At 46.8% G+C, this 27,459-nt stretch overlaps 1 protein-coding gene across 1 annotated transcript; it reads left to right on the top strand.

Moving 5' to 3' along the window:
* The first annotated feature begins 1,686 nt into the window (after window positions 1-1,686).
* LOC131669635 (BMP and activin membrane-bound inhibitor homolog) lies at window positions 1,687-26,435 on the top strand. Its single transcript, XM_058944643.1, has 3 exons — window positions 1,687-1,976; window positions 25,448-25,759; window positions 26,143-26,435. The coding sequence occupies exons 1-3, from the start codon at window positions 1,829-1,831 to the stop codon at window positions 26,433-26,435; spliced, it is 753 nt and encodes a 250-aa protein (XP_058800626.1). The 5' UTR covers window positions 1,687-1,828.
* The last annotated feature ends 1,024 nt before the right edge of the window (window positions 26,436-27,459 follow it).

Consider the following 27,459-nt stretch of genomic DNA (forward strand, 5'->3'; position numbering starts at 1 on the left):
CTATGCGATGTATAACGTGTCCTTTTTTTCTATTTTGTTTTTTCCGTCGATGCGGCTTTATAAAGTACAACAGCACGATCACGCTTTATAAATTGATTTTTCGGTTTTTGTGCCGGAGGCTGACTCAATTCTCAGAAATTTTAATCGTCGCGCCGTGCGCCTCTTACTGTTACAGTATTTTGTAAGCGGCTATCGGGGTAGAGTAGCGTAGAAATTAACGAGTTGTCATCACGATCGAACGGTGCGAAAGTATGTATGTACGTATGGGTCGCGCGGCGATCAGACTTCGCTGATTATGTATCTCGGGTCGACATCGACTGCACGTTACGAGAAAAAAAAAATTATACCCATCTGCGCAACGATTAAACAATCATAAATTCACGCTGACATTGGCTCGATTGGGATGACAATAACAGTCGATCGATAACGATTGCCGATTTCTCGTTCAAGGAGCGTGTGCGCGAGGCGGACCAATTTCGTGCTGGATAAATTGAAATTTTATCGTCATTACCGCTGATAAAACGTACGCTTTGGATAATACATCGGCAATTGAGGCTATGGTATCTTCAAAAATTAGCCAGATATCATTGTTATGTAGCGAAGCAGCCGTTAGCAGTACTCGACGGACACTCGAATCGCTATCCGAATAAACTCGCGCAGCAATACGCACCCACACGCAAGCCGATCGATACAAATCGAGGCGCAAATACATTGCCAACGAGCGCACATGTCTCAATATGCTACGGCGCTGGTGGCCTCTCAAGCCCTCCCTCTCTCTTTGTGTGTATATATAGTACATATCGCTTCGTCCAGGTGTGCGCGATGCGGTTGCAACGATAAAACGGACGGTAAAGAACGAAGAGAGAGAGAGAGAGAGAGAGAGAGCTAGCTAGAGCCAGACGGAACGGCGAGACGAATAAAAGTGATCGAAGGGACGCGTCGTCGCGACGACACGGGCGTGCACACATCCTTCCTCCGTACGTCTGTGTTGGCTATGTCAAAATGGCACACGCGAGCGCGTAAACAAAACGGCTGTATATGCCGAAGCCAATACTCCGCACGCAAACGCTTAGTTAACGAAGTGCTTTTCATTTCCTTTATTCTTTTTTCTTTTCTTCTTAAGTGACGGCTTTGCGGAGTTACGATATTTTGGGGCAAATACGGGCGTCCTTGATAAGCGTATTTGTTATGCTACAATGAATGGCCCTTCGAGTGCAAGAGAGACAAACACTCGAGAGCTCGTCCGGTTTCGTTGTTTTCGTTGGATCACGAAATCGGCGGATCACGATTATCGATCATTCGAGTTTGAAAATGTGGGCCCGTTGACAACAAACAGAAATGCAGATCCACGGCGACCTACATGCCAACGAGCGTTAAAAGAACGGCAAACGAGTGGGCATAGACAAGGAGACAGGCGAGCGAAAGCCAAAGCAGCGCCGTGCCCGCAGACTGCATACGACACACGTGTGAGCGCCAGCCGGCTGGCGCCACTACGCCACAGACTTCTCTCTTGTCCACGTGCTAGCGTGCAGCCGGCGCGGAGCGAGCCACAGCCGCTTTCGATGCCTCTCCCCCCACTGCCTATCCGCTCGCGCGGGGACGGCGCTCGGCGCGGCTGCTGTTGCTGCCGCTCTGCTGTTGGCGAGCGCCGCTTCGTTATAGCCATCAGTCGCTTGTGAGCGCTCAGCCGTGCCGCCTTGGTTTCGCTTGCGAGCTTCCGACGAGAGAGCGACAATCGGCGCGAGTGTGCGATATCGGCTGCTCCGATTTTTCCCTCGAGTCAGTGCTTGGCGATCAACGCGAAGAGAGAGAGGGCCAGAGAGACACAATGGTGCCCCGGGAGATAATCGTGCTGGCGACACTGTGCGTTGCGGCGTCTGCTGCGGCTGCCGTCCCGGCGGCGTCGATTGACTTGGCTGCTTCTGGCGGCGACTACGAGCTGCTGCTCGACGAGCGCTACGACGCCGATCCGCATGGTAAAACGCTACGTACATCATCACCTATATTTCTGCGCGCGTCGCTTTGTTCTCTCTCGCCGACGATTGAATCGCGAGTAAAGCAGATGCCCATTTACTCCAATGCTCGCTTAAGATAAAGGCCGGCGATCGGCTTTCGGACGGCCAGTCAAAGTCCATTACGCGCTTCTGTGCTCGCGTGCATCGCTGCGCTTGGTATTCGCGACGGCCAGTTCTCGCGGGTTTCACAATGGCGATGCGACAGCGCCGAGCGGCAATCGGATTCGACCTGCTTCCCGAGGCGGAAACTCTCCTGGCCGACAAACAGTACGAGGCGCCAGCTCTAATTTTTCGCGCGCCGCCGTTTGCAAGGTTAACGCACGGTAAATATAGCCACGAGAGAAAAACGTCAGCCCGAACGTCTAGACGTGTATGGAATCGTGGCGTGATCTCGTTGCCGCGATGCTAAACGTCGAATTGAACCCGAGAGATCGAAGCACTGGTTAACCGCGACGACAAGCCAGGCTAAGGAGAAATCGATTGCCACCGCGATCATTCAAAGATCACATGACGGAGCACATGCCTTGCTGGATCCGGCTGCGATCTCGTTTCGCTACCGTCGATTTATCGTCAACGGTTTAATATATATATTTTTTTAAACGCACATAACGAGGCGTCCATTCGGCGAGAAAGGGATGGGAGGGAGAGACTAAACAAAACTCGTTTCGTGTTTGAGTAGAAGAGTCTCCTCTTCTGCGGTTCAAGGGAAAAAGCGATGGGGAGTATGTAAGAGAAAGAGAGAAAGAGAGAGAGAGCGACGAGGCCGAAACATAAACCTGCTGCCGCTGCGGCGCCGTGTACTCGCAGCTGGAACACATGCCGTACGTGCGCCTTTATGAGTGGCGTGCATCTATTTAAATTCAAGCCGTTCAATTAAGCGTACTTTATTGTCACTCGGTTCCAATATTACACGCGCTTCTTTCCACCGCCTCTCTCGCTCCCGGCAATTAAAATTCGCGCGCGGCCCGCGCGCACTTCCTCCTCGTTATGCGCGCGAGCGTTAATAATAGCGCGGCAAGGCAAGGAGTGTTTGCAACGGCTCGCGCTACGGGCAAGAGAGTTTCAAGTGCGCGCGAGCAGAGAAAAATTGAATTCCGAAATTAGACCTCGCTCGCTCTCTCTCTCTCTCTCACTCTCTCTCTCTCTCTCTCTCTCTCTCTCCGGCCGATGAATGCGAACGACCGCGATTGAGATCGCGCTAATTGTCATCGGAATGCGAAGACGTCGGAGCCGCGCGATCGGCCCCGTGCTGTAGATTATGTAAATGCCACAGAGAGATGTACCCGCGATAAGATAGCGAAGAAGAAGCTGTCGTGCGCAAACGCTCCAAATAATAATAATGCAGGGGATACTGCGAGGTGGCAAATAGCGGTAGCTCGCCGCTATCTCGGCCCAGATAAGCGTACTCGGAGGGGCGAAGAGGCGCACGACTGTCTGCCCCCGCGAGGTCGATCGATTTACGCTCGAATCGCTGCACGGCGGCGTCTGCGTCACCTGGCACTAGGACACTTCCCTTCGCGGCTCCGCGCCAAGACGCGATGGATGTCTTTACGTGATCGACGGCGAGCGTCGAACGGACCACCGCTACGCACCGCCGCGACGACGATTACGATCGTGCGCGGAGCCCCGACATTCGGACCAGGTCCTAAAATTAACGATCATCCCTGGAAAGCTCTCGCGCGCCAGTGTGATTCTTGATAATATCAACGATCGTTCTCCCCCAACCGCTTATTTAAATATTTACGGGAAACGTTGGCGCCGGTGCTATTTTGGAGGAGACGCCTGCCGGCGTCTCCGACTATTTTCGCGTTCTTCATTTCTTCGATACTGCGCGCGTTACGCAACGAGCATATCACAATTGTGTTATTATCTTTTCTCTCTCTCTCTCTCTCTCTCTCTCTCTGGTAAAATAGCAGCGCGCCACGCTTGTAATTGCAGGTTATATAGATGTATTAAAGGCGCAAGGCGCCGGATGGTCGAATTACATACGTGTCTGCAGGCTACTTGCTCGTTACGACTGCAATAAGTGTCTGCGCGTCGTGTTTTCAAGTTCCGCGGCGGCGAAAATATACTGCGAGGAAGTATGTCTGTGCTCTCCGCTGCGGCGTCGCGCGCTTCAGGCTTAATTAATGAGTGCCAGTCGAGATGTGCATGTGGCTATTTATTTTTGCGTTTGCCTTGCGGCCTGATGTTGGGCGCGCGTCTACATGGTTAGCGCCGTTGCGCCGATTTGCGTCCCGTTATGCCTAGCTTCTGATCACTCGTTGAAGGAGGAAATTTATTTGTAAGACTGTCGAGAGGCAGCTCGCCGACCGATGACAGCGATAGAAGAGGCGAGGAAAGCTGTCCGCGCCAGCCTCGGCCTCAAAGAGCTGAATGACGATCGTCCGTCGCTCGACGCTGAAAATGAGCTCGTTTTACGGCAACCGCCTCACTTAATGCCGACCAATGAACGTGGTTCAGCCATCGCCTCGAATTGTCTGTCTGACCTGTTTCGCGCGTAAAACGAATCAATTTTTTGCGTCGCTCCAACTGTAAGTTCGATAAGGCACGAGCGAGCCATGAGTTGTTGTTCGCCATCGTTATCGCGCTCTTGAAAATTGAAGCAGGGAGAGAGGGCCGCGACTTTGTTTGATAAGAAAGCCACTTTTGCTAGGATATATCGGCTCGCGCTATCGCGTTATAAACAACGAAAGAGCGAGAGAGAGAGAGAGAGAGAGAGAGAGAGAGAGAGAGAGAGACAATGACAGTGAAAGATTTTCCCTCTGGCGTAATTGCTCAATTTCTAAACTTTCTTGTTCGCCAACATATACAAGACAGATATGCCAGCACATGTACGCGTCCCTGCCTATTTTCTTCTCGCGCGCCGGTCGTTAAGTATTGGCTTCGGCTGATTGCTCTTCTCTCGCTCTCTCTCCCTCTCTCTTGTATTTATTGGTTTTGCTTGACGCCTACTATTACCGCTTTGCTCGTACTACTCGCGCAAGTAAAGCAATCGAATGTTCGAAAGCGCTTACAGGCACAGGAAAAGTCTGTGTACAAGGTTTCCCGCAACGTTAGCCGTCAAACGTTGTCTTTTATGTTTAACATCTTCGAATATACCATTTAGTAAGCGCAGACATATCGAAATTTCATAAGAATCGAAACTGCAACGGCGCGCGAGAGAAATTTTACAATGGAAAAACGAAAGAAAAAAAAATATTGAAATTCCAGTATGGTACGGCGGTGTCGGTGCGCGTATAAAAGTCCCCGCATCGGAAGTCGGGGATTTCACTAAGTGAGCACACGACTACCTGGCAGGTCTGGAAGAGCGGAAACCGCCCTTTTTCCCATGTGTAATTTGGCAGAGCCGCGTATAGCAACAGATGTTTTGCCGCTGCCGCATGAAAAGTGAGTCACGAGAGTGAATCACGAATTATTATCAATCGATCGCCGCCACCGACGAACGAAAAAAAAAACAAACGACTGCGGACAAAAGAACCGGCGCCGTTGTACATGTATACGTACGTATATATATAGATAACGATATACCCGGTATAAAGTTGAAGGTCTCATTGGCGCCGGCGATTGCACCTCGTTCTCGACAAAAAAAAATAGCCGTCGTTATAGTCTGGCGAGCACGCGTGCGTGACGACTACAACGACGACGTAACGCATTACCGACAGATTCTTATATTTTTATTTATTTATTTTTTTGTATTTTGACTCGTGTTCTCGGTCCGTTGCATTTAGGGAAAGTGAAAAACTTGGCGAGATCGTGGCTTCGACGGGCAACCTTTTAAAAACCGACCGAGCTTAATTAGGTCCGTCGAGGTCTGTGCTAATAATTTAATTCAACATGAAAGTAGCCGTAAGTAACACGATTGCAAACCGTCACAGCAGCCACTCCCCGTATCAAAACGAAAATCTCGCAAAAGTCGCGCACACACGCGCGCGCGGAAGCAGCGTATCCGTTCGTTCAATTCTCCGTCTCTCTTTTTGTTGTTATTTTCGTGTGCGAGCGCACGCGTTTTGTCTTACGTATTATACAAGGGAGCCTCTCGTTGAGTCTGGCTGCGGGCGCCTCTGGTCTTCCTGTTTATTCTTGCTCTGCGGGGCGGGCAAGCGATATTTTCGTCTACGAATAAAGAACAAGACGAAGAACAAATAATTATCTGTCGAACAGAAAAATCCCCCCCCCCCGACACTCGAGCCATCGGAATCAAACGAGAGCGAGCGCTCTCGATTATATGCTAATTTTCGTGAGTTGCGAAACGACTATCGTTGGCGCTTTCAATTATGAACACCGACAGCCACTGCGCGAGATTGTGTGCACTTCCTGGCTCTCTCGCCATCGGACACCGTTATTTTTTTGTGCATTACCTTGCGAAATAGGTGCATAAGCAACGTTTGAACTTTGATTGATAACTTTCATTTTCACAATAGCGATTTTCAGCAAACAATGTCCCAAACCGCATTCCCTACTTGCACAACCGTTAAAAAAGCTTATTAATAAGTCTCTCGCGCAAAATTTATACTTCGCGGTAAGTATGTGGTGCATTATCATAGACAGTTAATTGACCAAGTTGATAACGATCTTTACATATGCCTCGGCGGAAACGTAAACTCCAATAGTGCTTGACCATTATATACGAGTTTTGCTGGTATGGTACAGACCTTTTTTTTCAAGCTGCAATTGTGATCGCAAAGTCGGTTAATTGCAACGACGATTGAGCAACTGTATACGGTGGATTTGAATGACGTGCGCGTGGTAAACGCAATGCAGTTATAACCTTCGCCGCTGCGTTCACAAGACGAGTAATTAAATTAATTATTTCACATCGACAATCGTCGTAAAAAATCTATCTAAGCCAAGAGCGCAAAGCAATCTTCGAAATGTTCGCGCGCTCTTTGTTTTGCCCAGCGTATTGCGTGCGCTCGTAAAACGCGTACGATTTGCATATATGCGCCGCAGCTTCGTTTCGAAGCATAAAATACGGCGTTGCATAGATGGACGTATGAAAAATCGCCGAGTACCTCGGATAAATAGACTGTGACACACGCTGTTTCGCTGGCACGCGCTGCCGTTTGGACGCAGTCCAGTCGCACATGTAGCCGAGGCATCACCTCTTTCTCTCTCGAGTGAGGATTGATGCATTCGGCCTTCTTCTTTTTTTTCCCCATCATCGCGCGTATGGCCAAAGCGTATTTAACCGACGCCTTTTGCGGACTAACGACGGACTTACGTAAAACCTACTCGCGCGTTACTCGGATTCCGAACGTTCAAGTTCGAAGATTCGTTTCTTTCTTCGTTTCGAAATCGCGTTCGCGCATAAACAAAGCAACTTTACGTGACGATGAGATGTAAATTACACGGCGACGAAAAAAAAAAAAAAAAAAAACTAACGAAGTCACGCGTAGTACTTCGCGGTGCTTGTGAATGCTGTTTTTTTCAAGCGTACAACAAAAAAATGGACGTCGCGGCGAGGGCCAGGCAAGGCAAATCCACTTGTAAATCTTTAGAGGCAGCACGCGACTGTTTGCATTTGATATACGAAGTCGACGTACACGTCAAAAGAATCGCGATTCCTTTCGTGGCATCGGGCAAACGAAATCAATGCTCAAGCAATCGCGAGCGTTGCTTGGCATGTCAAACGCACACAGCACGTAAATGTCATAATTCGCCCGGCTTTTCTTCGCGAAAGCCAGCGAGCCCTGAAAATCTATTCGGACTGCGTAACGCATCGCGGCGCTGCTGCCGACTGCAGTCACATTTAAAACTCGTTGCTGATTCCGCGTGCGATTCCTTTCTCGGCATGCATACTTATAATCTGTCTCTCTTTCGCTCGGTTGTCAAAGCTGTGCGCGAACATCCAACTGCAAGTTGCACGTTTGGACTTTGTAATTCGGGTTTGATGGGGGGAGGGGGGGGGGGGGGAGAGACAAGTTTCTAATGAAACATTTGAATCATACAAGCGCTCGAATTTAACTTTCTAATCGGTTCGATTGACACGAATGTCTCTTCAATTCTCTCTTGCACACATTCGTCATTCTTGTTGAAGCGAACGCGCGGCTCAGCAACTTGATCGTCCCTTTGTGCGGGAGTTTTTCGACTTTGAACGCCCATTGTTTCTTCCCTTCGTGCTGCTATCCGCGTGGCCTTGTATTTCTTAGAAAAAAAGGCAATTGATAACCATCTACTTACGACTTTTATTTATTTATTTTTGAAACGAAATGATTGAAATGGAGAAAGTTGATTTACTACCACATACATCAAATTTCAGTATTGTCAAATGGATCAGTCGCCGAGAAAAATAAAAATGCAGCATACTTGTAATTCAATGTTGTTTAACACTGGATTTTCTTGTTTCTTTATTAGTTGCTATGAGAAATCATTTCAATCCATTCTTATGACCGCTTTATTCCACGTCGCACATGGACGCAATTCCCATAAGACTCGTATGTTAATTCGACTTGACTCTCAGCACATCTCTCAGTTCGTCACATTGAATCCAAATGCACGCGGCAATGAGAGTAACCAACTATCATTTGCCTATATATCGAGAAATCTAATTAATCGTAGACGTTCCACATAATTTTCAAATGACGATTGCGTCGACGACTTGGCAATTAAACCCACCACGATTTCTCAATTAAGCATATTTCGGCGACTCGAGAGAGAAAAAAAAGCCATTATCGAGCGTCGCTCAATTAGCCACTGCTCACCGTCAGCGTTAATTGCGCGCACGATTTAATGGAATTCTCGAGAGTATTTGCGATACATAATAGCGTTGCCAAGTCTAATGAACTTTTCGACACTCCGTGCGCGTGGACTGGATTTATTACGCAGGTTCGGGCAAACCAGGCATGCTTCAAATCTCGTCTCACCCACGTTCTATCGAAAAATAAAAATAGACACGTGTGAGAGAAAGTGTAGCCTGTTGAAACATCCAAGTAACGCTCAAATCACTTTCTCGCACTAGTATCGAAATGTACTATAAATACTGCGTATGTATATTGTGTGACATAACATTGCTGGCCAGTGAGTCAAGTGAGTCACGGTTTCAGAATCAATAAATACATTTTTAGTATAAGATGCGTTTTATTGTTGCGTACAGCGCGCACGAGTCATCGCTTATGTATTTCGAAAGTGAAGAATATAAATGCAGCGTCACGTTTAGTCGCTGGGTTCCGTTTTTAATTAAGGCGCTATCTCTTTTTACAGTGTGGCCTTACAAATACTCATTACCAGACTTGCAGTTTTCTTGTACAGAGTTTTTCTCTTTTTATTTGCACAACGAACACAAAAAGTTATGCACGAACGTGTCATTGTTTTTTTTTCTTTTTTTTGTGAACTCGCTCGTTGTTGCAAACTTGTAGACTTCCCTAAAGCTTTGCGCAACAATTTCGGCATCGAATCGAATTAGAAATATATGCAGACTTACCCTCCTTGCGGTGCAATTGAAAACAATAACTCATAAAGTCGATCTCCGGCGTATAGCAAAAAAACTGGAGCAATAAAGTCTCGAGCTCAATGATACATCAATCGTTCGAGTGCTGACTTTCTTCTTTTTATCAGCGTGAAAAAACGAAAAAGCAGCCACGAGGTATTACATCAGAAAGTCGCATTGTTTTCCAAGGATTTACACTTTCGCTGCTGTGTGGCTCGCGCGATACACATCGCTTCGCCGCGCGTATTAGGCAAAGTGCAGTGCCGTTGTCGCAATTTCAACGCGTGTTTCATTGTACCGCAGATTTTTCCGCGGCGATACGTGCATCGCGAGTCGCGCGCGGCGCTGAAGCACATCGAACGATTTCTGCGCCTTGGACGCGCACTCAAACTTTCCACTGTCGATCTTTCAATATCTACACAGAGGTCTCTTTCGGACGCGGCGAAAGGAAAGAAGAAAAAAAAGCAATTATCAATCCGAGTATATATCGCTCGGTGATTTATTTTCGGACGCGTTGTGACACAAGCGAGCCGAGTGCGCGTTTATATAGATCGGCGGAAAAAGGGGAAGAGAGCTTAATGCGTTCGTTGCTCGCGCACGCGATTGGCAAGCAAAAGAAAAGAGAGGAGATTGGCGGTGTCCGCGCGTGCACAGAAAATTTATGTATATTTGAGGTCGGCAGGATTTACCGCTCGCCGTTAATTAGATTTGATTTTCAATCGGCGACGTAGCCTTGGCTCTCCGTTCATTTTCTATCGGCTTTGATAATGTAGCCGTTTATTTACGGAAGTCCGAAACATTAACGTGCGTATCCGTCAATGATCCCTGCCCAATTTGTCGTTCTTTGTGTTTCACAGATGAGTACTCGAATCGACAAAAAACCGAATCATTACATCGCGAGTACAAATCGAAAAATTCCAGAATGGCTCATTTCCACGTCGTGACAAAAAGCGTTGATAAAGCGTCATTTCCAGCTTGTAGCCAAAGAGGCCATAACAACTCGAGGAGAGAAAGAGAGAAAAAAAATCCAGCACCGTATAAGGAAGCGATTAATCGCACATTAGCCTCGCGACTTTTCCTCTCTCTTTCTCCCGCGAGATAATCCTCACGTTGCGAAGGGGTGGTGGATACTTAAACTCGCTCTCTCTGTCTCTCTCTCTCTCTCTCTCTCTCTCTCTCTCTCTCTCTCTCTCTCTCTCTCTCTCTTTCTCTCGAGAAGGAGAGAGGCAAGCATTTTAATTGCACTGGATTGCTGTGGCATGATGTAACCCGTTGCAAATGAAGCCTTAATTTTTGGTTTTCGGGAACGAGTGTCACGTACGCTTCGCGCGGCATGCACAACACCGCAGATAAATCTGATGTGTAGGAACAGCGCAAAAGCGGTGCAACCTACGTCAGGTCTGCAACGCTTTCTATCTCGCGCGTACACATGTAACGGACATTTAGTCTCGCTTATCAGTCCCGATTGTAAATAGACGCTTTCTATATGGCAACGTTGTGTCTCCCCCCCTCCCCCCGAACGGACACGTTTTCCGCGATCGCGAGCCCGACTGTGTTGTGAACTTTTTTCGGTTTTATTCGACAGCTCGCGGATAGGATTTGCGCAATGGGCAAAATGCTTTGAATAACATCATTCGTCGCTAATAAGCCTTTTACTCGCGACTGAAAAAAAAGCTACGTGGACACGTACTCGCGCTCCAAGTCTCTAACTAGTCCCGCTTTTTTCTTGTTTTTCCTTTGTGTTTGGAACTCGCGGCTAGCTGTTAATTTCGCGCTTTTTAGTCGCGATTAACTCGCCGCGAGCTAGTTTGTACCGTTTCGCACGTAATATGCTTTTTGCCGGACCGAGTATTTAGCTTTTTATTGGTAGTGCTGGCGTCGGCTAACGATGGCGATAAATATAAAGTCGGTCGTCGTGATTTTTCGTTATTGCAATGCAAATAGGCCGAAGCATTTCGGGACATGTTGCCTCACGATCTCTTGGCCACTAGGTGTCTTTGATTTTCCCCATTATCTGTTAATGAATTGATTACTATCTTTACTATACATTGTAACCACCATTTTACTTGTTATAAGCATTTGTAGTCGAAATACTTTGTCCAATGTCATTGTATTCGAACATACGATTCTTGCAACACAGTATTGTTAAAACTTTCATTCATAAAGTCCCGCGATAATTAATTTTGTAATAAAAAATTCAATGGATGATCGTGATATTCCGTCGTTCATCGAACCTACATTTGAATTCCAAAGCGAACCCAACTGAAGTCTACAGTAAAAGAAAGGTTAGATTATGCCCAGCGATTAAAATAGAGAGTGCATAAATTGACAATTAGAAACGGGCAACGCCATGAGTAAAGTAGAGCGGCGAGGCACGCGTGACAGCGAGAGGAACAGGTAACCGCAGCGCAGCGCACATAATAATAATCCTAGGGAAGCCGTCGCTCGCGCCGCTATGTGGCGCGTCTCATGCATATAATCGCGTGCACGATCGCAAGTCGCTCGGCGGCGGCGCGACGGCACACGCTCCCACAGATATCAATCGAAAGCGACGCTCGCTCCATCCGATTCCTCCTCTTGTCACCGTGCCCATTAATAAATCATACATCGGGCCGTCGCTTCGCGACCGATGGATCCTGCCGTTAACGGTACTCCCTTATACGCCTTGTGCTGTCCTCTCGAGCGATACGCCCCTAATTGAGACGTTCGGCGATATGCAATTGACGATCGCTCGACTCGGCAGCGGCACTCGCCAGGTACACGCGATCGATCGCCCGTGCGTTGGGCGTAAGTTTGGAAAACGCGTTGAGAGTGCACATAATCGGTCTCTTAGTCAAAACGATGACCAGCTCCGTAAATTGTCGAAAGCCCGGCGGAACGAATTCATCGGCGCGTTCAAGCGCGGCAGCGTGCAATTTGAGCAAAAACAAACTCGCGCGGCTCGAGCAATTTCAATTACCGGCCAACTTCTCTTTAAAGGACGCGCTCGCAACCTGTTGCGCGCTGCCGTCAGCTTTTCCTCTCTCGCTCTTTCCGCCAAGGTATAAAAATAAATTATACACACGGTGATTTTCGGCGGAGAGCTTTGTTTGCTCAAAGCTAAAAAGAGAAAATTGCGAGGAGCTCGGCTCTAATTACCTTTCGACGGAGAGTCGAGAGAGAGAGAGAGAACAAGCCGATGATTACAGGACGCAACGTTTACGCGTGAATTTCGTTAGGGTCGGACAACTCGCGTCGACGAAGAAGCATCAATTTTCGATTTTGCCGTCGCTGATGCAGACGAATGAATTGGGGTTGGGGGGAGGGGGAGAGCTTGCGTGTGTTCCTGCTTCATTTTCTTCGCGTACTCGGATTTTTCGAAGGTTCTTGTCATCCTCTCACTATAGAAAGAGGCCAAGCCAGAAACAAAATAGACGTGTCTGTCTTAGAGGCGTGATTAGCTAAATGACGAATTTGTTTTTTTTTCTTTTTTTTTTTCGATACAATCAAGTATAATTGCATCGATCTCGCGGCCTTTTGCTTTTCGCCGACGCGGACTATATATACATGTGTGTAATGACCGGGTTCGTCCGGGCGCGCGGCCGCATTCCAGCGCAAGCCTACAGGTGGCTCCGCCTTTCCTTTTTGTTCTTCTTTTTTCTTTTTTTTAGGCCGCGCCGCGTTGCTGCGAATTGGATTAATGAAGCGGCGATTGATCGGATCTGTGCGTACTTTCCTCACGCGCATTGTGTATACAACGAAGGACTTACTGCCTTTGTTTTTCCTTTTTCTTGCCTTCATTAGCACACTCGTGCAGCAGTCGGGCGACCGGCATCGGATGCACGCGAGCGCTAGCTCGTCCGCCATTGCGAAATAATCGATGGAAAAATCTCTGTGCGCGCGTAAGCGCCACATCGGAATGAGAGAATTATGACACATCGCGATAAGCCACGCGCGCGTTCTCTCGGGTGGCGCGGCGCACGCGAGGAGGCGAAAGCGTTGCGGCAACGACGGCGAGCCGCGCGGATAATAATCCAAAGTTCATTAAGCGCCTCGGCGCAGCGTGAGAAAGACTAAATCTCGCCGCAGGTATCACACGGGCGCGTGCGTCTATCGCAAGGAGCGCAGCGCTTCGAGAAATCTAAAGCGGCGGCGGCGGCGGCGGTGGAGAGGAGAAAGGGCGACGAGGCAGACTTTCTCTAGTGCGTGTCACGGTTTTTCCCGCGTCGGCACCCATCAGCGAGTTGCCTCCGTGCTCCGAGTCGTTCGCCGAGGAGTACAAAAGAAAATCAAAGAAGCGCAGCGCCAGCGCAATTAGAGGATTCGCCCTCTGGAGAGGGTTCGTTTTGTCTGTTCCGCAGCCGCGTATTATAATCACATTTTCAGGTTCGCTTAGAGAAAGGCTGAGATCGTTGGGCGCGCGCTCGCGTAATGTCTACCTGCGCGAAAAAGGGAGGCCCTCCCACTTTCTCGGAAAGAGCGAAAAGGGAAAAAAGAAAAGAAAAAGCTATACAAGGAGAGCGAAGAGCCTCTCTCCCTATTGTTCTTGCTAATTGCCAGCCTTGCTTGCAGACGCAGAGTAAAAACGAGGGAGGGATGGTTAATGGGCCGGTTTTTTGAGGCTAGTTACAGGACGCGAAGCAAACAGTCCTCCGGCGATATGTCCATGCGTTTTGCTGCCAAATTATTGAGCAGACGCGGCTGCTTGGTTATTACTACTCTTGTGAGAAGCGAAACGTCTTTTCCCCGTGGGCATGTGTGCGCGTATAATGAACGAGTGCGCGTGATGACATTTTCAAGTGAAATTGGGGTTCTTTCACTGCGCATTGTTTGTCAGCGTACTTCGATTGGAATCGGATGATAGGTGGCCAAGAGATAACACTTCGTTCGATGAAAATGGCGTGGAAATGCGATAAACTTAAGTGTATAACATTTATTTAACCTATTCATTTTTAACTGTCTTTGGGAATGTTGTTTTCCAAGCAGTTCGCAATCCTCTTATTAACAAGTATATAGTTTCGAGTTAAGATTTGTAAGATTTGTAGTAAAAATTCAATTCACACGGGTTTCTTGAAAGATAATAAAAATAAAAAAAATAGACTGCAGTGTTATTGTTTTAACATTTATTTGATGACATTAGCAGGAAATAAAATTTGAAATGCGTTTTATCGGGTATTCGAATAAAAAATTTTTTCCCCTTGGAATCTTTATTAGCCGATTTATTAATTTGAAAAGTTAGCCATCGTTTCAATGAGGTCTTTTACCGCTCTTTTCAAGGCATAAAAGTCAATCAAATATTACCTTCTTGTCAAGCGATTTAACAAAATAGGACAACATACATCGTGAACGTCAAGTATAACGGACATCTACAAATGTATTAATCAATGTTAATTCAATACGCAAAATAAGATGAGAGTTATTATTTACTCGAAAAACTCATTCAAATTTTCAACTGTATCATTAAAGCTCTTAATTGATCCGATTAGTGAAAACTATCATATCGAAAAACCTAGCAAGAAATTGATTCATCTGCTTGTTCTTACAATGATACGAATATTTTAGAAGATATAAATTTTGGTTTGGTTGTGTTTGAAATAAGTTATTTTAATCGATTTCTCTTTATCGAATATCAAATGAGTAGGTTAAATAAATTTTGCGTTAAAAACTTAATTGAAATTTACTTGGATAAATGTCTGTGTCTGAATAATTATGCTCCCAGACTCGTTCCATCACTGCTTCCGCCGCAGTCTAGATCATTCAACTCTCTATTCAAAGATATCGTACAAATTGTAACAACTTACAAGAAACACGTGCACGATAACGGCCAATTAAATTTCATTTTTCGAGAAGAAGATAAAGCAATGGAAAAACTGATAAACTGAACTACAAATATATGTCGCTCGACATTTAATTTTAATTCGGGTAACTCGCTCTTAATGCACAACTATACCTAAGAACGAGAGGGGGTGCAGAATGTCTCTCGAATTTTATCGGAGCGCGCGCGCTTTTGGTTGGTTTTTCTCTCGAGTGCGATGGCGAGTGGGCGCCGTTGAATGCATCCGATGAGAGTTTGAGTCATGCATTATTAATACCTGCGCCAGACATTGCCCCTGTGCTCGCGCGCGCGCGCCCGTGAGGAATCGTTTAATTGAGCGCCGATTAATTTTTCGATACATCGATCTTCGCCGAAACAAAGGACTCGTTCAATCGTCGCGTTCAGCTTCGTTATTTTTTTTCGCCGCGCCGATTTTATTTGGCAATGGACATCGGCAGATCAATCAGCGTGTCGAAGAAAAGAAACTCGTTCGTTACAAGTAGCTTCTTAACGAGCTCAAACTGGGGAATACATTATAGACTGGGAAAGCGATTCTTCGACGAAATCCTGTTTCGTGAATTTTCGAGAATCGCATTCGACGCACTTCCGATGTCAATTCTTCAAAGTGACGTCCAAGTGTCCGGAAAGCCGCTTCTAACGTACCCGCGTCAAACAAAAGAAACGAAAAAGGACGACTCGTCAGCAGGAATGCCGGCGGATAAAGTTCGCGCGTGCATGCGCGCAAGTGGCCGCGAGTTGGGTTGGAAGCGAGCAAACGAAGATATTCGACGGGACCTGCAGCTTTATTTCGTGAGGGAGGGCCCACTCGAAAAGACAAGAGAGGAGTGGAGTCCGAATGTTGCGCAGTGGGGGATCCTCGGCACGATATCCGTCGGCGGGGTTCAGGTATATATAACAGCGGACCCCGTCTGCGCGACTTGTTTTAAGGCTTTCTTCTGGCAGGGCAGCGCGCCGGCTCGTTCAAAAATGTTAAGCTACGCCGAGCGCGCGGCGTCAAGGACAAGATGCCACCGCCGTAATTTTTGGCTAAAATCTAAAGGATGGCATAATTGCGAGAGAGCGTAATCCAGCTGAGGGGGCGCAGACCGTGGCGATTAGCGAGGCTAAAGCAGCGGGAGAAGAACAGATGCCAAAGTGGACCACTTATTTTTAAAACCGCATGTGTGCACTGCCTGGCCCATCATCTCTGTCTAGGACCGCGTAGGAAGCCTTTTTCATTATGTGTCGTTGGCGCGCTCCCCCCCCCCCCCCCCCACTCTCGCTCTCTCGTTAACTCGCTTAATTATTTGGCCGAAAAATCAATTAACGACACGAATTAATCGTGTAAGTAGTCCGACATTGATAAAGGAAACAGAGAAGCATCCGTGAAAGAGATAAGTATCGAGTGACTTGTGTGTGTGCGCGCACGACTCAAGACAAAAGACTCCCCGGACTTGCGCTTGAGAAAAGAGAAGAAACGGCGACGGCAACCCGATACGATTTAATGTGAAACGGTAGAGAACGCGCAAGCGCGAAATCGTCCGGAAAAAAATTGCAAGCGATGGATGTACACGCAGAGAGAGAGGGAGAGAGATTTCTTTTAAGGAGGCGAGCTCCTCTTACGTTGTGTGCCCTGGCGCTCGTTTCATAATGGCCTTACGGCCGTGAAAAAGAGGAAAATTTTGTTTGCCTTTTTCTCTTTAAGAAGGTGGGGGATGGATATATCGCTTTAGCTCGCGATGTATTAGATCGAAGTGACGACGATCGCTGGATTTGGACTGATTCGTCGATTGTTTTGAGGTTTTTTTTTGCAGTAAAATGCAACGATTGTACGGTACGATTAATATGACAATGGATGGCTTTATGTCAATTTCTTTGTGTCATCGTCAAAGTAATTTGTCACTAACTTTGGCATAACATTGGGCACATATCGAATTTTCGTGAATATTTGATTGCTTATTTATATCTGTTGGTCTATTTGAAAATTGATGTTGACTAGTAAACAGCTAATAAGTGTTTGTAGCGTAACAAATTAACAATTGATTTCATTGTGACAACCACGCTACAAACTAATGTAAAAAAAATGAAATAATAATATACGATTGATTTGACTATCCGCTGAAAAAGGAAGAAAAACCACGCCGACAATCGACAGCCTATAGGATACAGCCCGAAGCACCTGGCGCTTTCAATTTTTCTTACGTAAATATACTTACACACGCGCGAATTTTCTCTCTCCTCGATGTTCTCTTTGCCTTCGCGCGCTCACGAGGCACGCGATCATCAATCGAGCAATAAAAGCCGGCCTACCTGCGCGAGGAAGGTGGAATCCGCAATAACACTTAACTTGGCGCAGCGCAAATTAGCCCTCGATCAAATCGATGATGTAGTATGGAGATATGCGAGAGAGAGAGAGAGAGAGAGAGAGAGAGAGAGAGAGAGAGAGAGAGAGAGAGAGAGAGAGAGAGAGGAGGTTCGTTGCACTGCGCCGTAGCTTTTTCACTCGACCATCCAATGGGTTTTCATTGGAAAGTTGCAATTGAAGGCTGGCGTGAATTTGCGTCGAGCTATTCCTTTGCGCCGCGCGTAAGATTTTCAACGGAAAGAAAGGTAAATATAGCTCACAACGGCAGTCAACGCAATCATTCCGAAACGCACAACCCTTTGCCTTACAAAGTCTCTGAGAAACCATTGGAAAACGTGCGCGCGGCGTAAACAGACGCTCGTCTCTCTCCCATGCGGGGAGCTACTGCACAGCAGCAGGAGCACATGGCCCACTCGAGAAAAACTCTCTTGTCGGGTGCATCGCTCCTCGAAGAATTTCCGAAGCTGCTTCGGCAGGCCGCGCGCACTGGAAAACGTCTAGTCGGCCGTCGCGCCACTTCGGAAAAGGGCATAAATAAATCAGTCGCGCGGCGAACGCGCAGCGGCGGCGGCAGTCTAGGAAAAAGATCTGGCGCCTCCGCCGGCAGCAGCCTCGTCCTTCGGCTTCGCCTTCGCGAAAGACAGAGAGAGAGAGAGAGAGAGAGAGGTCGGCAGCCAGCCAGCCACTTCCGTCCGTAATTATGTTCCAAGTGGGGGCCGAACAGAGAGAGGATGCGCGCAGCTTGTTGTCTGATGAAAACCTTACGATTCGTCGGAATTTCTCGTTATTCGTACGCGGAATGCTTCCGAGTTCCCTCGAAAAATTTTAACAAGCGGGCCGCGGACGTGTTTATCGCTCGCTGATAAGTTTGCCGAGAAAATTTTTTTTAGAAATATTATTCTTTCGAGCATCTATCCATCAATTTATACGGCTATTTTAAGTCTATGGTGATCTTAAGAATGCAAATTTCATGAGATCGTAACTTGCCTGTTTCAGTCTTGCTTTTCTTTTGTATGTTTCAGGTGAGTACTATCGCAACAGCAACAAGTCGCTCGATAACTCGCTCGCAGAATCATCATCGTCTCGTGAGTGATAAGAAGTCGTTGTACCCTCATAAATCCAAATAGTCAGGAAATGCCCTTCTTTCTTGCTTTTCAAAGAACGTCATCCTTTTCTTACTAATCGCATTAATGCCCATCAAAGCGACGTGTATATATATATATATATATGTATATATATCTTTCAACGGGGTCTGAACAAACAAACGATATGCGCACGCGTGTGAGTATCGTTATAACAGAAGGGAGAGAAAGAAACTCGACGGGCGGCTTACGCGAGTATTAAAAAAAGTTATATATCTTCCGCAGTCGCTCGTAAATAATCGCGCAATTATCGCTTTTATATGGGTGAGCCGATTATTCTGACGTGAAAGCAAATCTTTGGATTTTTCGTGAAAGCCTTTTGCGATTTTTGAGATGATACGGGAAAGGGACGATGCCAGGCGAAGCGTCATTTCGTTGGGTATTTATATGCGGATTTGTCTCGTTTGGATCTAATCGAATTCTCTGTTTGAATCTCATTAGAATGTTGATAGTTCGGTTATGATTTTTTACGCCTCTTCATTAGTTGGGCATTCACAATGAGCGCATGATTATTTTTCTGGAACGAGGTCGTATAAAATGTGAACGCGATTAGAATTAAATAGACGAAACAGTATGGATGAAATAAAATTTTTATTATACGTGTAGCTGAATCCGCAACCATTAGTAACTCATTAACAAACGATCTCTTCCATTGTAAATCACGCCGGGACCATCAAATGGCTTTCAAGTGAATTGCCGTCTCTATTTAACAATCTATTCTTGTTTGATATATTTGATTTCACGAATACAGCAGCGCAAGTTCGGTCGCATTGTTCTCATAGTTCATTTAATTGCACTCAGAGCTTGCGTGTGATACTACACTATAAGCAGTTCGTCGACAAATAATAAGTACGGCAAAAGAGTCAAGGCAAGAAAAAAGCGGAGAAAAGAGCGAGTAAATTGAGAAGTCAACTGTCGGTGGTCTACTGCCGCGGCGCTGTCCCATTTCCGTCACTCTCGGCGATTCACAAGCAAGCCGAGTCGTATACCTTCGGGTCGAAGGAGAGAAGGCGACGTGGGAAAGGGAGAGAGAAGCGCACGAGTCCCGTCCGTGTGCCAGTGCACGGTAATCGGCGAAAGAAGCGAGCGAGCGTAACGCTACCGCAGCTCGCGCAAAATGAGAAAGCGAGAGAGCGTCGACTTAATGGCTTTTCTTGCCGGCGCGGTTTGTCGACCGAGAGCAAGCCCCATCGGTCGCCGCTTATAATTATCGTTTGCGCGCGCGCGCGCGCGACTTTCTTTGTCTGGAAATTGATTTGGTCGTCGGAATTCCTCGATCCGCGCGCCCGAATTCCACGAGACCCCCTGTCGACGCTTATCGTCGATCGACAAATTTCGGATTATTTATTATACCGAGCCGTCTCTCTCTCTCTCTCTCTCTCTCTCTCTCTCTCTCTCTCTCTCTCTCTCTCTCTCTCTCTCTCTCGAATGCTTATTACCGGCGTAGGATTCACGATGCAAGTCCGCAAGTAAATATGACGAAACGCACACGCGCGCGGAGAGAGTATTAATCAAACTTTGGCCTGCGCGACTTAAATCAAAGAGAGAGAGCATATATATAGGGGACCGATGCGATCTTGCGATCTCTCTCTCTCTCTCTCTCTCTCTCTCTCTCTCTCTCTCGAAAACCTGTCCGGGGCGGCGTTCTCACGGCCGGCTATATATTCGCGCTCTTCTTTTTCGCCCAGAAAGTCCGCCGCGAGAGAGAGAGAGAGAGAGAGAGAGAGGGGCAGATTCCTTAGGCACACAGACTGCGAGGCTGTATTTTAGATATCACGTCGCTTTCTCCCTCCCCCTCTCCCCGCCTCTGCACACGCTATAATGACTCTATTTTCGGCGCGTTTCTCGCATTTTTGCAAGCTTGTAATGGACGCGCGCTATCACGGCTGAAGATCTCGCACGAATGTCGAATTAGCCGGAATTCGGCCGATTGCGTAATATATCAGAAAAAGGCGGAGTGTGTGTGACGAGCGGGAGCTTTTTTTTTCGATGGTTATCTATTAAGGGATCCGTGTTAAACGGTAAAATGTAAACCTGTTGGAGTCGATCGACGATTGAAAAAAAAAAAAAAAAAACTGCTGTGCGCGCATCGCTACGGCATATTTTACGAGATATTATGTATATGTATTCTCGACTGAGATATCAATCATGCTTTGATGGCGTATTGGTTATTGAAATCGTTACGGATTTCACGGGGATAACGAGGAAGTGACAAATTATTACAAGATCCTGCGTCGAGAGTCTTTAAACGAGTGACTCTGACCATTCGTAGGCGCGGAAAACGCCCAATGAGCAACGAGGTCTTTTCTTTCTATCTGTTTCTCTCTCTCTCTCTCTCTCTCTCTCTCTCTCTCTTTTATTATTCGCGTGGGATAATTAAAATCAGTACACCCGCCACCGCGTGGAGACAAGCGAGCATCGCAAGCACCGCAGCGGAACAAGACCAAGTGGAATACATTCGGAGCAGGGACTGAAGCAACAAGTGACGAAGCACGCTCGAAAATAGCATCGAACGCGCAGCTTTCGAACGCTCGCAATCATCGGGAAGCAAGAGCGTCGCCGTGCGCAAATATATGCATATGACCCGCGGCTTTTCGCGCGCTCTGGCGCGCAGGGAATACCGGATCGAGGCGCGAAACGTCGTAAAGCGTCTAAAGTGGCGCGCTTACACCGCGGGCCAAGCGTCAACGACCGCGCGAATGTCCGACAAAGGGGAGCTGCTCTTTTAGATCCTTCGGGATTTACTTGGCGTCGGTGAGGTGTGAACCGTGGATGAATCATGACCTCGTTTTAATAACGCAGCGCGAGTCAAAGAGGTAAATTGAACCCATTCGCGAAGAGCTTGAAACGCGAACGCTGTTGAAGTATATAACAGGAAGTTGAGAGGATGGTCGTTTCAGTTTTTCAATTGTATTTTGGCTGCGGTAAAAAGCCCATTCGTCACCGCATCGTGTATTTAAAGCGTTGCGCACTTGCCGTTCTCGAGTTCGCAGAAATTTTGAGGAATCAATTACTGCTGCAGAAGCGGTTTGTTGTAACAAGTTGCGCTGGACTTGGAATTGTGCCTTCAAATAGTCGACTCGTGCGTCGAGTGCGCCGTTAAAATGTTTCTCGGCTGGCGAATTTTTGGTACTCGTTTCGAGATACAAATTCGTGATATTTTAGAAATAATCCGAACTCCTGAACAAACAACCATTTAGGCGATCTGCGAAGATATCCATGTGGTAAACTTCAATTTTTCGTAGTGATATATATCATCCCAGCGATGCGTTTAGTGACGGCTTACCTCCAACAATTGCGTTGCTCTACACAGTGAAGCAAACTAAAAACACAACTCGTATACTCTGTCAACGAAGCTTCGCTCAAATAATATTCATCGGAACTAAAACTTATTCCGCGCACCATCGTGACTTTCACCGAACAATCCGCTATTTAACCCTTAGAAAATTTAATTCGAGTAACTGCGAATTCCCAGCTTTGTTTGGCCGTCGCAAGAGCTAAAAATAAAAAAGAAGAAACAAAGAAACCGACGGCGCTAAATAACTGAAGCGGCGCCAAGCGAGTTTGCGTTGCGAAATGCGTGCCGTGACAATAATAAACGTTTTTCACTTGTGGTCGGGTAGCCCCGTTGAGTTTGACAGATGCGCACCGCGCGAGATGTATAATCCCCGCAGCGCGCGCATTTGCGCAAGCACGATGCAACAACAATGACGAGTGGTCGAGCTAATGGGAATTGTTCGCGATGCGATCGACTGCGATATGGACGACTTAATTAACGAGCGTCGCCTAGGAATTATCCGCGCAGTCGCAACAGGTTGAAACAAGATAACAGTAATAGCCCATTAACATTATTGATCCTAGTGATTTGCAGAATTTATCGTCTTTGGTTAGGTTTAATCATCCGCGCTTTGATTTTAATTGCATTTGCTTCTTGTTCTTCTTATGTTTTAGGGAAACAAACGCGACGATTAGATCCGTCGGTTAATTGGATGATGTTGTAGGCGCCCGCTGCTTCTTTTTGATGCGATGGGCCCAAATGATTGTATACGTTTTTCGGCTTTAGGCTTTGATGAACTTTTTTATTTTATTGGAATTTTGCTTGTCGATGTTGGCTTTGACAGGTCGGCCGATTTTTTTTTCGCGATGCCATACTTGTTTGATTATGTAGTCGGCAAGTTGTGGCTTCGGAAATTTGTATAGATATGCGTTGGTAATTGCAAACAAACGGTGGCTCTCGATATATTTGCACAGAACTGATCAATAAATTTTCGATTTTTATTTTCCTGTACATGCTGATAGATAGATTTTAATAGAACTTCTTATTTATTATTTAACGAATTTGCTTTCTTAATTGAATAAATCAACGTAAACATCAGCATCGTTCGATTAAAGGCACAAAATTTAACTCCAGATTTTAGTATTTTTGTAAATTGTTGAATATTTCATAAATATTCAGCACTCAATACAAAAATTCAACAACTATTATCTCTCGTTACAACAAGACACGTGACTGAGAGAGTAGTAGTGCCAAAAAATCCAAGATCTTATGCAGCTCTCATACGCGGATATTATACGCATTGTCCCGAAACCTCCGTCTGTCACGACCTACTGAAAAATTCGACGAGCCAAGATTTATGCCGGCATAATGACCCAGTGTCAACGAGACCTCGCCATTCATCGTTCCGACATCGAAACTATCCTCGTGTATACTTTCTTTCTCTTTCTCTCTTCCCCTCTCTCTCTCTCTCTCTCTCTTCATTCATTCGTTCAAGAAAAAAAGTCGGGATACATACGTCGAACATGGTGTGTTCGATAGTCATCTCTCCGATTCCCATCTACGCGAAGGGAAGGAGATGAGAAATAATTAATATGCCGTAGACGCACGCATAACGAGAACGGTGGAGAAGCTTGACGATGTGTGTTTGTTTTCGGCCTCCCTAGGGCCCCTTGAGTTATTTCTTTGGCCTCTCCGCAACAAGCGACAGCGTCGACCTCCCGCTGCTTTCTCTCTCTCTCTCTCTCTCTCCCTCTTTCCCCTTCGCTCTTATCTCAGAAAAGAGCCCACACGACGAGCGACAGACAATGTCTAACCGATATTATACACGCATACTTTTTTGCGCGGCATTTCGATCGAATCTCCGCGAAATTGGCTGACCACAATGTCGAGCAACGAATGACGTGCGTGTACTTTCTGTTCGCGCAGCCGAAACTCGTCGACAACGCTAACAAAATTCACGCCGAAAAAAAATTCATAACCAATAAAGACTGGAAGCGCATCGGTAAATCGAGCAAAAAAAAATTAAAAAAAAAAGACTGTCGCCTTTCTCAAAGCCCTCGAAAAAGCGGCAGCGAACGGAGGAAGGCAGAGTCTTCTCTCTTAGACATTCCAGCTCTTCGTGGCTCTTAATCGTTCTTTTGTGACTCGACTGTTTTAGCGTTTTTTATTCGGCGAAGGCCTCCGGCGAAGGAGAGGGAAGCGCGCCGCAAGCTTATTAGCGACGAACGAAGAAGAAGGGAACATGCCCCCTTACCGTCGTCGCCCATCGAATATCCTCTCTCCCTCTCTCTCTCTCTCTCTCTCTCCTCCAAAAGACAAAGGGATCTCTGGCTGCGATTTTTATTTACTCGACGCATGCCAAGCGACCGGGACTGTGCGTATATCGATGCTTTATAGCCCAGTTCGATCGTAAACTCTCTCGCGCAGAGACTTGTTTTGTACGGGGACGACGAGCAACAAGACATGTCGCGTCCAATGACTCAATTGTTTTTTTTGCTCGCGAAAGAGAGGCCAACTTTTAATTATTGATTGGCAGTGTGCTCGCGCCGGGCGTATCTGCTTGACAAGCGAGAGGGGCTGCGATCGCGACTGTAAGTATTAGACCGGTCTGTCAATTCGATTGTGCGATCGTTCCTTCGTGCGCCGCGTGGCGCGTCAACGCTCGCTGCGAGCGATACACTGACATTAGTATCTGGAAGCGGTATGGTCGCGCGATAATTCGCGCAGCGCTAATTAAGACGAGCCGACGTTGATTGATCCAGTGGTACGACAGCGGCGGCGGCGGCGGCGGCGGCGATTCAATTCCAAGTACGCACGCTGAATCCGATTAATCAAGGCGTACATTTTTTTCTCCTTCGTGGTCGTTTCTCGGCCTCGTGTCGCGCACCATCGTAATGAACTTTGAACGCCAACGAGGGAAAATAAGAGCAGAGCGCGCGCGTCGGGAGGCCGCGCTCGTAGCCTTCACGCGCAGCGAGAACGGCGCCGAATCAGTCGTAAGACGAAGAATTCGCGTATAAAGCTTTTTCGGTGCGCGCATAAAACACACGTAGCCATATTATCTTTATAACTTTTACGACTCTCTCGCTCTCTCTCTCCCCCTCGTTACTTTTAGATCACTTATAGATACACGCATACGCCCTTTGATCATTGCCGTTGCGACTCTCGCACCGTTTTCCATTTCGGCGTTTGGAGGTCCAACATGCCAAGACCTGTGGAGCGCATTCCAATCAGGATATCCGAGGGAGGAGAATGGCGCGCGCGTGACAGGGAAGAGACCACCCACGAGAGCGAACGAGGTCGTGCGAGTGTACAACGATGCTCCCTCGACAAGAGTGATGCGCATCTCGTGGCTGGTCTGCGAAAGCACCAACCAGCGTGTCCAACGAAATAACGAACGGGCCCCTCTCTCTCTCTGTTTGCAGACTTCCCGGCCCGGAACGGCAACTCTCATCATCACCGCGCGGACCCGAGCAAGCTGTCGCGCGAGGTGCGCTGCTTTTGCAACCAGCCCCACTGCGTGTCGCAAGGCTACATGTGTCGCGGTCGCCACGGCTGCTTCACCGAGCTACCCACGCACGTGAGCGCGCGACCGGAGCACGCCGTGTACAGCGGCTGCCTGGAGCAGAGCTCCGGTGAGCGCCAGTGCCCGCAGGGCAAACTCTGCTGCCAGCAGGACCTCTGCAATCACGTGGACAGCCCGGCAATGAGGAGTCGCCTCAACAAGACCCTCCAAGGTGAGCCTTCTCCCTTGAGTTGCTTAGGCTCGGGTTAAGACTGAGTGGCGCGCGCTCGTTCCAGTGCTGCGACTGTTTGGCCGCGTTCCGAGGTGATCGCAAGCGTGTCGCACTTGTTTGCCTTGCTTTGCAGCGACCCAGCGTCGAACGATAATAGTCGCCGATGATTGAATCGATCGCGTATATGCGCGCCAACTGTTTCAGTGGCGGCAATCAGTCGCGCACGGGACTCAAACGTTTGTCTTGATATCCGAAGCAATCGGGTCAACAGCTGCACTATGAATAGGCTTGTTTCGTTGAGCGAATCTCTTTTCCTGCGTTTCGTACGCTGGTATCGGTACTTTAATTCATCACCAAAGCTTCTTTGCGTTTGTTTGTTGCAGTATTACTAGGTGAGCAGCGAACGTATATCGGCTCGATACAGCCAGCGATGGGTCAAGCGGTGCAAACGTCCGATGGCTGGTTCAAGACAGCAACGATCGCAGTGCCAATTTGTGGCTTTGTCGTGCTATTGATCCTTGCGTCGCTTGCTATACGATTGCTACAACCAATACCGTCGCAAGGTGACAAACTTAATGGGCTGATAACGCCGGAAATGACACCGCCTTTACTTGGACATCATCACCATCATCATCACATTATCCATCATCATCCCAATAAATTGCCCCTCGTCTAAGAGACACGCGTAATGTTTATATCAAGGGCCAAAGACTTTCAACATTTTTTTTCTTTTGACGACATATACTCTGTTTTTCTTTCCTTTATCTCTCTCTCTCTCTCTCTCGCTCCCTCTTTCATTCACATAATGCTTTTCCAGTTTCCAGCAAAATTTCATCATTTTTGTTTCACGCATCATTATGTTCATATTGTATAGCGATTTTTTTTTATTATTATTGTTTGCGAACCCGATTGCGAATCTCGTCTTTTTTATTTTGTATAGGAAATACTTTTTTTTCTATCGACTAAGTAGGACTTTTCTTCTTCGGATTTTTTCATGCGACGATTAGATTTGGAAAATTTCAGACGAACAATTGCGCAAAATAGATTGGCCTTCATTTTTCATATTATTTTTTCTTCGTAAAGCTCTTCAGTTTCTAGTCATTTGCTTCGTCGCAAAGAGCTGTAGAGCAATTTTTTGTTTCACTTATTTCCAAAACTGTACCAGCGACCGATTTTCACACACAGTTCAAAGTTCTATAGCGAGTCTCAAATTAAATGAGCCTTATTGTAGATAAGACGTAGATGAGATGATTGTCGCCTTAAGAAATTTTTGAATTTGTATAGATTTTATATAAATTATTGCCTTGTAGCTCGTATGTAATGATTAAGAGTAAAAAATAAGGCTAGAGTTTAGGTATCACATTTGCGATTGATATAAGATCTATCTTGTGAGTAAAGGTTTTTTAAAGATATGTAGCAGTGGCATTTTTGGACTTACGATTGAGGTTCTGCCAATTTTATATAGAACAAATATATACATATTGCATAGTAATGCAGCTCTGCGCAACTTTCAATGTAATTCAAACTCATCTTTTGACACTTCAATGAACTGCTTGATTTTCATTTCTCTTTTCAACTGTATCAAACCATGAAAATTTCATAAGTGTGCCTCACATAAGTTCTATACGGCTGTGAATTTCTCTGAACTAACGACATTGTACATTATTTTCTTCTCTAATTTTTAAGTTTTGCTATAAATA

The sequence above is a fragment of the Phymastichus coffea genome, unplaced genomic scaffold (genome assembly GCF_024137745.1).
Source record: "Phymastichus coffea isolate CEN01 unplaced genomic scaffold, Cenicafe_Pcof_1.1 PCOF00095, whole genome shotgun sequence".
Classification (NCBI taxonomy): Eukaryota; Metazoa; Arthropoda; class Insecta; order Hymenoptera; family Eulophidae; genus Phymastichus; species Phymastichus coffea.